General features: G+C 36.4%; 1 protein-coding gene across 3 annotated transcripts; it reads left to right on the forward strand.

Annotated features, from left to right (window-relative positions):
• The first annotated feature begins 4,611 nt into the window (after positions 1–4,611).
• Positions 4,612–9,773, forward strand: LOC133734755 (uncharacterized). 3 transcript variants are annotated; one of them, XR_009858552.1, is made up of 3 exons: positions 4,612–5,050; positions 5,177–6,075; positions 9,626–9,773. XR_009858552.1 is itself a non-coding variant. In XM_062162368.1 (2 exons), the coding sequence occupies exons 1-2, from the start codon at positions 5,017–5,019 to the stop codon at positions 5,578–5,580; spliced, it is 438 nt and encodes a 145-aa protein (XP_062018352.1). In that variant the 5' UTR covers positions 4,612–5,016; the 3' UTR covers positions 5,581–6,622. The 3 variants fall into 3 exon arrangements, 1 of the variants encoding a protein (XP_062018352.1); XR_009858551.1 differs by lacking the exon at positions 9,626–9,773 and having other exon boundaries at positions 5,177–5,239; positions 5,748–6,622; XM_062162368.1 differs by lacking the exon at positions 9,626–9,773 and having other exon boundaries at positions 5,177–6,622.
• Positions 9,774–12,979: the final 3,206 nt, after the last annotated feature.

The following is a 12,979-nucleotide window of genomic DNA, read 5'->3' on the forward strand; positions in this document are numbered from 1 at the left end:
CGGGTCCAAGTTTAAGGGAGTTGGAACTAATTGAATATGCTGAAGGACCACAGTGAATAAATATGGAATTGTTACCTTCAACCTAAACTAAAGCGCCAAATGTGGTTGCTTAAATTGCATTCAAGTATGAACTCCTTCATGGATCACCTGGCTCGTAGGTAGCTACTTTTTGACCCCATACCCATCACCTACTCTTTTTTTGTTTTTAATTAATTTGTCTGAACACCCATCACGGTATCACCTAGTTAGCTAAAAGTGACATTTATAGCTACGTAGTACGTAGTGTGTCTAGCATGCATGCATGCAATGAAATAAAAACCCACTATCATAGTGGAGGGACCTTAATCAAAAGTACCGCCAAAGACTCCATGATGGAAATGACAACTGAGAGCATGATGGTCCTCGAAACCTTATTGCCCCAACTACCATTTGAAAATGCTACAGGACGTAGTATTGTATATGCATCACTTGGTTACGAGATTAGGATTAATGAGATTGGAAAGAATGAACTTAATTATCAAAAAATAAAATAAAATAGAGATTGGAAAAAGTATTGAAGAAGAAGAAATTGTATCAGAGAAGTCACAACAGGACGCGCCTTGTCTAATTGGTTATGATGAAGGAAAGAAATAAGCTAGGTGCTCTTCGAATGCCTTCTCGATCGGGTAGGAAGTTAAAATACAGTCTACATGGTCTGCATGCTCATATATAAAGTGAGTAATGAATGACATTACACTGCCATGGAAGATGGGATTGGAGTGAACAATTCAGGAAATAGGAACAATTAGACCACCAAAATTTCCTAAACCCTTAACTCTAAATTAACTAAAAGTTAAGTTAAAGCCCCCATTCCAAACTCTCCTAGTTTGTTATTTCTTCACACATGCCTCTGGTTCAATATGCTTCCTCAACATTTCATGTTAGCACTAGATTTAAAGTTTTCACAGGGAATAGATTAGTGAGTTGCAAACTCGTTTCTCATATAGTTTTTGCCTACTTTTAATTCTACACTTTCAGAATTTTCATGAGATCAGGTTTCTCGAAAGATAATAACAGTGAAGTTGGGTAAAGTTTATAAAATCCATGCCATGTAAACATTTCTACAGCTTGGAGTAGACCACGTCATCTATATACAATTTTTCAAACCTCTCCTGAGATCACTGTTATATTCGAAATTGTTTTTCACAGCGTACCATCATCTCCTCTTTTATTCAAGATGTTGATTGGCTTAGAGCAAATGCACCCATGAACCAAGGGCAATTGCTGATTTGCTAACTAAATTGGTACTACCAATCCACTATTCATCTCAAATTGGCAATTGCCTTCAGCTTATATATACAATGCACCAATGAAAGACAATTTGCCTGCCAATCCACTATTCACACTTCAAATTTGAATAATTCATTAAACTTATAATTTAATTAACTAAACAATTAACAATTAGATTAATCATACAATGTTAATTTAATAAAAAATTAATGCATAAGTTTTAAAAACAAATAAAATTGTATTTGCTGTATAAATATCGTTCCCTGAAAAAAAAAAAAAGTTATTGTTATGATAAAATGGTTGAGTCGGCCTACCTCCACAAATGCCTACAAGATGATTTGGTGATCCACAACTGGAACATGGATGGTAATTGAGTATGAACCACCACAATTTATTAATTAGATTTGAATAAATGGTGGTTTGTAATTTTAAATAATGTATTCTATGTTTGTGGGCTTTATTAATATGTTTGGTTTTCTTTGTAATTTTAAAGATAAATCTAAAGGTTATAAATTATATTCTGCTCATCATTCACCTAGAATTTTTGAAACACATCAAGTAACTGTAACTGGTCATGTAACTGACTATGTAACTGACCATGTCACTGACCAAGTAACTGTAACTGGTCACGTAACTGTAACTGGTCATGTAACTGGTCACGTAACTGACCAAGTAACTGTAACTGACCATGTAACTGACCATGTCGATGACCAAGTAACTGTAACTGGTCACGTAACTGACCATGTAACTGACCAAGTAACTGACCATAAAATTAAAATTACATAAGTGAAATTGTTGGATGATAATTGAAAGAAATGAAGAGAAAATTGATGGAGGAAGAAGATGGAGAGGTAAAATTGTTGAAAATTTTGGTGTGAGAAATTAAGGTGAGGAACTAGGTATTTATAGAATTTTTGAAAAAAAATTTCTGATTATTTTTTTACCCCATTCAGATTATTTTTTAGGGTGGAAAAAATCTTACCGTTGTCAATTAATTGCAGCCATTGGATCACATGATCCAAGAGCCACAATTAAGTGACTGTCAATTAAGGACAGTTAAAAAAAAAAAAAAACAGCTGTTGGCAGCAGGCCCATGTGGGTGTGGAGCCCACCACCAACGATCGGGCAATCCATTTGCTGATCCTTAGTCATCCAACTGCCTGGGCAGGTGGGGCCCCAAAAAAACTGCAAATCAGTCCGGCAATTTATTGCCGCTGCATTCAACTTTTCCTTCTTTCTCTCCAATTGGTCATCCAATTGGTATGCTGGTGCATTTGCTCTTATACCCATGTTGCTTCAATTCGAACTGATCGAGATTCTGAGGTGAAGAGAGATCGAAGGAAGATTGTGAACAGAAGTAAATGAACGTGATGTGGTGGGGTCATTGTAATTACGTTGACAGGCAAGCATACCCATAATTGGTTGGAGACTTGGAGTGCTGTATGCAGTATGCACTCGCGGGGTAGATTTGCACATGATTTATGGACGATGAAGTCGGAACATTGGTTGCAACCATGCTGCAAGTAATTACTGGACCCCAGCATCTGCATATTCATCTTTCTCCTGTAAGACGTCCTTCAGTCCTTGAACATTAATGGATGCTCGTGACAGAAATGTCCAGTCTCTCTCTCTGGCAATGCATATGAGCTTCGTAGTACGTACATGTCAGAATTCTATTTAAACTAACCTAATAATATTCTTACTTGCTTACTAGTTAAGCTAGCTAGCTAGCAATATTCTTAATTAATTGGATTCGCTGAAGCAAACCCAACAGAAAAGATAGAGAGAATGTTCATTTTTTTCCGACAGAAGTAAAGAAAAAAGAAATAAGTAATTAATAGAAAGAAGTTGAATTGAAAAAAAAAAAAAATGATTAAGATTTCACTTGGTGATATCACTGATATGTCAGTGGCCAAAGCAAGAAAAGCAAAAGGTTTGCTTTAATTGAGACTTCCCCGGCCCTCCCGACCAGATTGCAAAGGAGGAACCATGCTAGCTGTTGCTTAGTTTGACGTCCTGCAAAGTTAGAGCAAATCAAATATGTTTTTTTAGTATGGATATAGAGTAAGGAATAACTCATGGGTTTGTCAATATGAGCAGAGCTATTTCATATGACAATTATGTCATCAACATATACAACTAAGCTAATTATTCAGTTCAATTAACTTTAGTTGGATTAGTGTGGAAGGGGGAAGCTTGTAATCACCTGCATCAACAAATCGTAAGCAATAGTCCCTTGGCGCCTTTTCTCTCTCACTTGTGTTATTAAAGTGGTTTCTAGAAGACTTGAAGACATCTTCTTCGGCTATGTTCATCCAGAAGCTTATTTAGTTGTGAATGTTATCACTTATACCGACCACAACCTCACATTGTTTGGTTCAAAAAGCTCTTCCGGTCCAAGGCCTCCTGGCTCTTAATGTAGTCTCCTAAATATATTGTGGTCCCCTTAAAGACTTTTCCTTTTAATTTTTTTTTCTCTTAAAAAAAAAAAAACAACTAAGCTAACACCAAGCAAAGTTTCAAATTTCGGTACTTCAAATTTAAGGAAATTTCAGAGAAAGTTTCGATTTCGGTAGAAATTTCGGTTAAAAATAAAGAAATCAAATTAATTGCATTTATAAAATGATATTTTTGAATGAAACTTTTACATAGACTAAACTAACCTATAATAAACCTATTTACAATGTAACCTCTCTAAAATTATACATTTATAATAAAATTATGATATTTTATATGGACGAGTAATTAACTCGTACTGTAGTAGGTTGCTAAACTAGTGTTTTTATCTATGTGTATTGATAATGTGTTGTATATTGATAATGTAAGTATGATTTACTTTTTTTAATAATTAGAAAATTACAACGGGGCTGGGCACGTAAAACCAAAACTCCGTGAATGAAAATGAACAAGTACAACAAAAGGAATATAAAAGCTACTACGATGTGGTTCGATCTAGCTGGTTGAACTGCTTTCATTTAGTATCATACACTACTGCTCCCAAGTACATGAATTTTGGAAATGATTTTCGTACTTCATCACATGGGTATTGTATGTGCACGTGTTGTTCCCTTTCCACATGCAATCCATATATCGGATATTGTGGAATTACCTAATATGATGTTTCAGTGTATGAAGCATACAATATTTGAGGCGAAGCAAAAAGGGAATCGTGTTGTGGTTGGAGCATTCAACTTTGTAGCAGATATTTGATAAAAAAAAAAAAAAAACTTTGTAGCAGATAAAAGCAAAAAGATTTTTTGTTGTATTCAACTTGATTGCAAAAAAAAAAAAAAAAATTTCATATTTTCTCTATAAAAGTATGAAGTAAAAAATTCATTGTAGGTGACATAAATCACAAAAATTTTAGAGAAATTTCGGACAAAATTTCGGTGTGAATTTTTAAATATATATTGTGTGTGTAGATATTTCGGAAATTAAGAATTTTGTGGAAATGTAAGGAAAATTTCAGAAAATTTTGGGAAACTCCTGACGGAAATGATATAGCATATGAAATTTGACGGAAATTTCGGCAGTTTCGGAGAAATTTGAAACCTTCACACTAGGAATGGTAACCGGTCACATGCAAGCTCATCTATTTGGCCAGGATTAAAAAGATTTTGGCCACAAGTTTTAGAGAGCGGAAGATGGCTTATTGGTGATGGGAGTTGTGTGTCTTTCTGGCATGACAATTTTGCAGGTCTTCCATTATCAAATTTCTTTGGTCTTCCAGATGGTGCGACTAATTATATGAAGGGGATGGTTGCAGATTTTGTCAAAGATGGTACATGGGATCTTCCACCTCTTCTCACTCTGTATTTTTCTGCTTTGTGTGAGATTGTGAACACGGTACCCATATCTATTAAAGCTCAAGCAACTGATAAGTTAATATGGTCTCCTTTTGCATCAGGAACTCTTACTGCTAAGGAAGCTTTCAAGTCTTTACACGCCTGTGCTCCTCCATTGGATTGGGGTAAGCTAATTTGGTCTAAATACTTTCCTCCGCGTATATCTTTGTTGGCTTGGAAGGTGTTGCGGGGTCGCATACTCTCTGATGATTTTTTGCAAAGGCGTGAGATTTCTCTTGCATCTAGCTGTCTACTTTGTCGTACTAGCAGTGAGTCATTGGAGCCTTTGTTTTTTCAATGCTTATTTGTAGGTGCTATTTGGCAATTTATGTTGCACAAATTTGAATTGCGCATGCTTCATGGTTCTCTATTGAATATCATGCAAAGTGGGTTAGTTGCTGGTTGTAGTCCACAATTGAAAGAAATATGGCTTGCATGCTTCACTTACACTCTATGGTTTATCTAGCAGTCAAGGAACAAGGTCAAGTTTGACGGTGAAAATATTGACGTGGGGAAAGCATGTAGGCTGATTTCAGGTCATATATGTTCTTTTAGTCACATTGCCATTGGTCACATGCATAATACTACCACTCATGACCTATGTATTTTGAAGAGGTTTAATGCCCCTTGTAGGTAGCGGAAGACTCCTCGCATCACTGAAGTTAATTGGCATCATCTGTTATTTGGTTGGATCAAGATAGACACAAATGGAGCATGGAAAAGTGACTTGGGGAAAGCAGGTTATGGTGGCTTGTTTTGGGACTATAAAGGTGTTGTTTTGGGTGTTTTTTGCTCCAATTTAGATACCTAGTTTTGTCAGAGGTCATGGCGGTTATTAAAGCAATAGAATTAGCATGGGTCCGAGATTGGAAATTCATATGGTCGGAAGTGGACTCTACACTTGTTCTCAATTTTCTTCAATCTCCTCATCTTGTACGTTGGCAATTTCATGTAGAATGGGGTAATTGTTTGCATCGTATTTCTCAAATGCAATTTCGTTCTACTTATATATTTTGTGAAGGAAATTAAGCCGCATGCGTACTAGCAAATTTTGGAACTACTTCCTCATATTTAGTTTGGTAGGATTTGGCTCCGCCTATCATTCATAATTTTTGTAATCGGGACCAAATGGGTCTTCCTAATTTCCATTTGTGTTGATAGTGTCGAGAGGTTTGGTATAGTTCCCCCTCTAAGTATTTATTTTTTATTCAATAAATTATCCTCGTTTCGTCGAGGTTCATAAAAAAAAAAAAAAAACACCAGGAAAAAAAAGAAAAGAAAAGTTATTTCTGTATTAAAGCCAAACTTATTAGTTTATATGGAATGGAAATACACATACTAATGCAAACGCGCGTCTTTTGGTAAACCTCATAGTGTCATAAACGTTAATTTGATGTCAAGTGGCGAAAATATTAACATCTCTTTTACAGGCTTTCACAGAGAATATTGAAGGTTGCATATCGAACTCACCGCTAAACTGGTGCTTTTTTTAGTTTTACCCACTTAAGAGAAAGTCTTATGGAGATTCAATGCTGAAGCAGACTTGGTAAGTTTGGTGGTCAACTGCAATGTCAAAAGACTCTTTAACCTGATGGTTAAAAACTTATGGGTTCCCTTTGAGTTGCATTTAGTAGCACGTTCTGGTAGTAAGATACATTGATAAGTTACCTTTCTGAAAAGTGAAAACCATGTAAACAAACTAAGTCGATCATCTTTGAACAAAAACTTTTATTGTCCAAGTTTTTGTTTTGTTTGGATATACCTCATGACATTTAGAAGCATTGCTTTTTTGTATGAGTCGATTAATGGCTGACATAATCCCTTTATACTACCTCATCACTGACTTTTCGTATTTCATCAGAAATGGGATTAAATTATAGAAAATTACATAGTAGCACCTGACCAAAGATATAAACACAGAAAACCCACATTCAATTTGTTTTATACAAATAAGGACACAAGCCCAGGCCCAAAACCAAATGAAGCAGGCCTGGCTTCGAATTTTGATAGAAAATGACTAAAATGCTCAATTTTTATTACAATTTACGCTCATGCCACTGCCATAATCCTCACCAACGAAAACCTGAAATCCCAAAATGCAAAACGCAAAACGCCCAAACCCAAATCAGAAAACCTAAACGCATTGCAAAATCTCCGTAGTAGCAGCACTCAGCTTGAAATATCAGCCATGTCCATGACTCTCAAAGCTTCGCGGCCGTAAATATAGCCGCCGCCGCCTCTGTCTCGAAGGACGTGTGCCACGGTCGCGAGACAGGTAGCAGAGGCTGTGGTGAGGCTGAGGACGAGGTTGGCTGTGAAAAAGTTGAAGGAGGAGGAGGTGCTGCCAGAGCCGGAGAAGGAGAAGGAGAAGGAGAAGGACCGCGTGATTGTGATTTCGGAGAAGGAAGACTCCGATTCGGAGGGTGAAAAGGAGGAAGAAGAAGAAGAGAACAAAGCTGTGATGGCTGACGATAGTGGTGGCTTGAGTGCTAACAAGGCTGCTGGGCAAGAAGAAGAGGGCAGTACGGAGCCGTTTCCTGAAAAGGTATCCGAAAATTTGCGCCTTTATTTCAGTTGGGTCGATGCTGGTTATGATGAATTGTGTTCCTTATTTGTTTAATTCTTATATTGATGCATGAAGCATTTATTTTGTTTAATTTATGGATTTTCTGTATTATTTATCTATGGATACAGGTTTTGATTGCAATAGTTACTTATAGAATGCTTTGGGTTACTGGAAGTGATGATCAATTTATCATAATAAAGCGAAAGAGATTGTCTTTCGGGCTTCTGATGATTACTTAACTGATATATGCACTAGGTGCTGGAAACCCGTAGATATTTGGTGATGTGATGGGAATGCTTAACCATGTTTCCATGTATATTGATTATCTAGACATCTTCTATTGCAGTTTTGGAACTTACCCCATTTTGGGTTATGGCTTTTTGTTGTTCTGGCTTCTGGTTTTGTTATATCAATGTTCTTATCTTGCTATGTGTGAAGTACATATTATTGTTATGTGCTACTGTGTGCAGTTTATTTGAAGTTTATTTGTGCAGTTTATTATTGTTATGTGCTACTGTGTGCAGTTTATTTGAAGTTTATTTGTGCAGTTTATTATTGTTATGTGCTACTGTGTGCAGTTTATTATTGTTATGTGCTACTGTGTTCAATTGAAGTTTATTTGTGCAGTTTATTATTGTTATGTGCTACTGTGTGCAGTTTATTATTGTTATGTGCTATTGTGTGCAGTTTCTTGTATTTTGTTAATCAAAGGTTCTGTAGTTTACTTTGATATGCATGAGGAGCAGATTCATGAATTTAGTATCACTAAGTTTCTCCGGTTTCTGCAGATTTCTTTTGGTCTACTTCACTTTGGATCTTTACCTTATTTTGATATAGTTTGATTGGTAACAATGTGATACTGCATTATTTTCTAATTTTTTTGAATTATCATTTTCTTTTGGTTAAGGATGTTGCGGATGGTATTGGAGATGACTTTAGCTTTGACACTAGATTGGGGGGGGGGGGGGGGGGCAGGAAAATAAAACAAACTTTGTCGATCAGGATCGGGTAGTAGGATTGGAAGAGTGCAGTAGCAGGATTAGGTGATGACGAGTGCAGTAGCAGAACACGAGTACAAGTGCAGTGGCAGAACTGGACGAGTATGAGTGCAGCGAGTACAGTATCAGGATTGAATGAGTGCAGTAGCAGGATTAGGCGATGATGAGTGTAGTAGCAGAACACGAGTAGCAGAACTGGACACGAGTACAAGTGCAGTAGCAGAACTGGACGAGTATGAGTGCAGTAGCAGGATTAGGCAATGATGAGTGTAGTAGCAGAACTGGACACGAGTACAAGTGCAGTAGCAGAACTTGACGAGTATGAGTGCAGTAGCAGGATTGGAAGAGTGCAATAGTAGGATTAGGCGATGAGATGAGAGTAGTAAGAGAGTGAGGTCGGAGATTCTTTCTCTTAGCAACGTGTAAAAGAAAGATATATATAATTTTTTTTTTTTTGCTTTTGAGAAGTAATATAAATAGATTATTCTCATAAAAAAAAAAGTAACATAAAGAGATTATTCTCAGAAAAAGAAAAAAAAGTAATATAAAGGGATTAAAAGTCAAAATGAGTAGTTAAGGGAAAAAAAAAAAGTAACATAAACGGATTATTCTAAAAAAAATAAATAATAATAATATAAAGGGAGTAGAAGTCAAAATGAGTTTAAAAGTAAATTAACTCATGACATGTGGCAAGTGGAGAGCAGATTGTCCTTATTTGTAAGATTCAATCCTTATAATGGGATTACAAGTCAAAATAAGTAGTTAAGGGTAAAAGCGTAAATTAATTCATGACATGTGGCAAGTGGAGAGCATATTGTCCTTAAGTGTAAACTTTTGTCCTTAAATGTTCAAAACCAAATGTTGTGGAGTTTTTTGTGTTTTGAAATCCTATTAAGGGGGTATATGTAGTTTGCTAATTAAATTATTTGCTTTGTCTATTCTTCTAGGGAAAGATCGAAGGCATGCATCACCAGGTGGCATGATGGAGTTCAATTCTATTAAGCATCATAGACATTTCTGCCCCCGGATTGCATCAACAAGTAATGGAGCACCTGGATGGAAACAAGCACTCTCCGCTTTACAATGTCAAGAAGGGTAAGAGTATGTAAAAATAAAATCTGTTAAATTTTGATCATATTAATTATTTCCAGCCACCTTTCCAAAGCTTATGAGATAAAAAAATTTTTGGATTATATAATGATTGAGATCAACCGTACTTTTGTAATTGTTTTTATGTCCCATAAAATTGCTAGGCAAGGTAAGTTTGGGTCAGGTGGTTTGTTGCAGATGTAGGAGTTCAGAGAGCTTTTAAACAAAATTGTGGCTTTTATGCATGGTTTTGAAGACAAGGAATTAATTGACATTTGAATTGATTGTGGCTAATCAGCTAGCATTGGTTCTATTGCTCATTCAGAAAAAAAAAAAAAAAGTTTAAAGAGATGATCACCAGAAAGGAAGGAATTGTTCAAAGCAAAACCGAGCAAGAACCCAAAAAAGCAAGTTTTAAAATCTTCGCTTCAATTCTAATTTAGGGTCTGTACTCATTGTGTGCAGTTTCTTTTCCACTTAGTTTTTGCATTTTATCTACTCTGTCCGTTAAATTTAGTCATCCCTTAGTTAATGACCCAATCTTTTATGTATGATCTTCATATGCTCTGTATATTTCAGTGACAACTATGAAGATGAAACAACACCATCAGATCAGACCAACACAAATACATTGGTTCAATTTGACACAAAAGACCTTACCTAGCCACTTTTGCTTTGCAATCTTATGCTTTTTGTCATGCTATGTAATTTTTTTCGATAAGGACCATTCTCTATGTTTTTTGTAATGCTAACGGTCCTTGAAAAACAATCAACTAAAACAACAGACATTTTGTATATATACTGATCAACGCACATAAAAACTTTTTTGCTATTCTTATGTCTTTTCATTCGAATTTTTTACAACAATACACCAATTATTATTGCGACTAACAAACCCGCAGTAACATGCGGGCCGGCTAACTAGTTAATTGTGTACTCTAAATCCCTATCTCCTTATGAACAATTCCATCCCCAAGGTTCGCGGTGTTAGTGTTGCTGCTGAGGGCATGGCTAGAGATGTGCAGGCTGTTAGAGAAGAAGTTAGGGCCAAGTTGGAAGAAACTAATGCTAAGTATAAAGCTGCAGCTGACAAGCATTGAAGGGTTAAAGTGTTCCAAGAGGGCGATGACGTGATGGTGTTTCTGAGGAAGGAGAGATTTCTTGTTGGTACCTACAACAAGCTGAAGCCAAGAAAATATGGTCCTTTTAAGGTGCTGAAGAAGATCAATGACAATGCTTATGTTGTTGCACTTCCTGATTCCATGGGCATTTCTAACACCTTTAATGTTGCTGATATGCATGAGTTTCATGGAGATGAGGTTCTTTATCCTGAAGAGAACTCGGGGTTGAGTTCTTTGGAGGTGGAGGAGACTGATGTAGAACGGATGGCGAGAAGAATCGAAGAACAGCTCGATCAATCAAAAGGAAAACCCAGTTTGCTGCAAATTTGGCATTCGGTGTCCGAATCATGATTGCCTTTTCGGAAAGGGAACGACGCCAGGAACAAAACTCGTGGCTTTGCCACAATGTGTGGGCTTTTTGGGGCTTTCGGGATCGTTTCGAGCCTCAAAACTAGGGCTGGGCTCGGGTCGGGCTTGGCCCGAAAATTGGTGAGACCGAGACCGAACCAGAAACTGTTGGTTCGGGCCGGTTCGGGCTTTTTGTAAACTGAAAACCGACAGAAACAGAACCCATTCGGGCCGGTTCGGTTTTCGGGCTTTTTCGGGCCCAAAATGCCAGTTTTGCCAGTTTTGGTACCTGGAAGACTGGAATGCATATCAAATTATAATGCTGTGAAATAAACTCATTAACATAACTATAATCAATTTGCAATAATCAAGTTTAGCCACAGTTTACAACACAAACTCAACAGTCCAGAATACATTGTCCAACAGAAAACAATCCAAATTGTCCAACAGAAACATAAACACAATTTGCAGTTTTGCACAAATAGTCAAACTGTCCAACTAAGAAATAACTGAAGCTGCACTGCTCTAGGCCTTTAGGCTATAGTTGCTCGGCCTGCTGCCTTGCTCCAACATGAAGAATGTTTGCATGTGCAAACAAAAGAAACAAAGAAGAGGAAAGAATCTGCAGAGAAATCAAATTTTCAGTACCAACATACACATAATTAAAATCTCCTATAGGACTAAAAACACTTGGAAAAGATCTGGGTAGTTTTCTTTATATTTTAGTCACAAAGAAGGTTTAAGAACATGGTCCCACAAAAGTATAACCATGGCAGTGTCATTATAGAGAAATATTTGAAAAAAAAAAAATAACCAGTAAATTAACCAATATCAAAAACCAAACATGACTGCTAGAAAGTCAATTAAACACAATTAGAAAAATCCAATTCACATACCTAAATTAACCAATATCAAAAACCAAACATAACTCTTAAAGAAAACAGAGCCACCGAAAAGCAGAGTAGAACCCTGCAAGAGTGCAAGCCACAAAACCCAGAAATCAGAACCATTGAAAAATGAATGAAAGAAATTGCTTTTTTCTGATACAAAGATCCGAGAGCTACTCACCAATGACCAAAACACAAGTGGTCTAAGAAACCCAGAAGCAAAAACAATGACTGGTGAAAAAGAAATCCACTTTCAGAAAAGAGAGAAAAGAAAAAGGTACCAATAAACCAAAAGCAAATGAGCTAAGGGTTTCAAAACTAACAAATTCAATATGAAATAGTGATTCAAAGCAGGTAATAAAGGAAAATGAAAAGGGAGGATTCAAAGAAAAATTGAAAAAGCAATGTAAACATAGGTACTAGGTAGTCAAGTTGAAGTGAATATGAACACAAACATGTATGTAATTCACAATGACAAGTTATAACTTAAAAATGCAAACCATTTGTATTACCGAATAGTTCTAGGGTCTAATAATAGCGACCCCCACCATATGATTGATTGCGCCCATAATAAGATGAATGTGGACCATAATGAGACTGCAAAATGAGATTAAATAATAAATCATCATCATGATAACATACGTTGAAAATCAGCAACACATAGGCATTAACTGCTTACTTCAGGAGTTCAGGACCATAATATTCATGAGGGTAGAGACTGCTACCAGCTCCATAAGTATCTAAAAGATGAAGCCACTTAAGTGAGTAACTAGCAAAAACAGTGAATATGAACACAGAATATTAGTGAATATGAACACAGAATATTAGTGAATATGAATACAAACATAGGTAGTCA

Source organism: Rosa rugosa, chromosome 2, assembly GCF_958449725.1.
Source record: "Rosa rugosa chromosome 2, drRosRugo1.1, whole genome shotgun sequence".
Taxonomy (NCBI): Eukaryota; Viridiplantae; Streptophyta; class Magnoliopsida; order Rosales; family Rosaceae; genus Rosa; species Rosa rugosa.

Bases quoted from the DNA above. Each gene is read 5' to 3' on its own strand.
- LOC133734755 (XM_062162368.1), top strand. From the start codon at position 5,017: ATGAAGGGGATGGTTGCAGATTTTGTCAAAGATG. The intron at 5,051-5,176 runs GTACATGGGATC...CTTTTGCATCAG, and splicing joins TGCAGATTTTGTCAAAGATG to GAACTCTTACTGCTAAGGAA.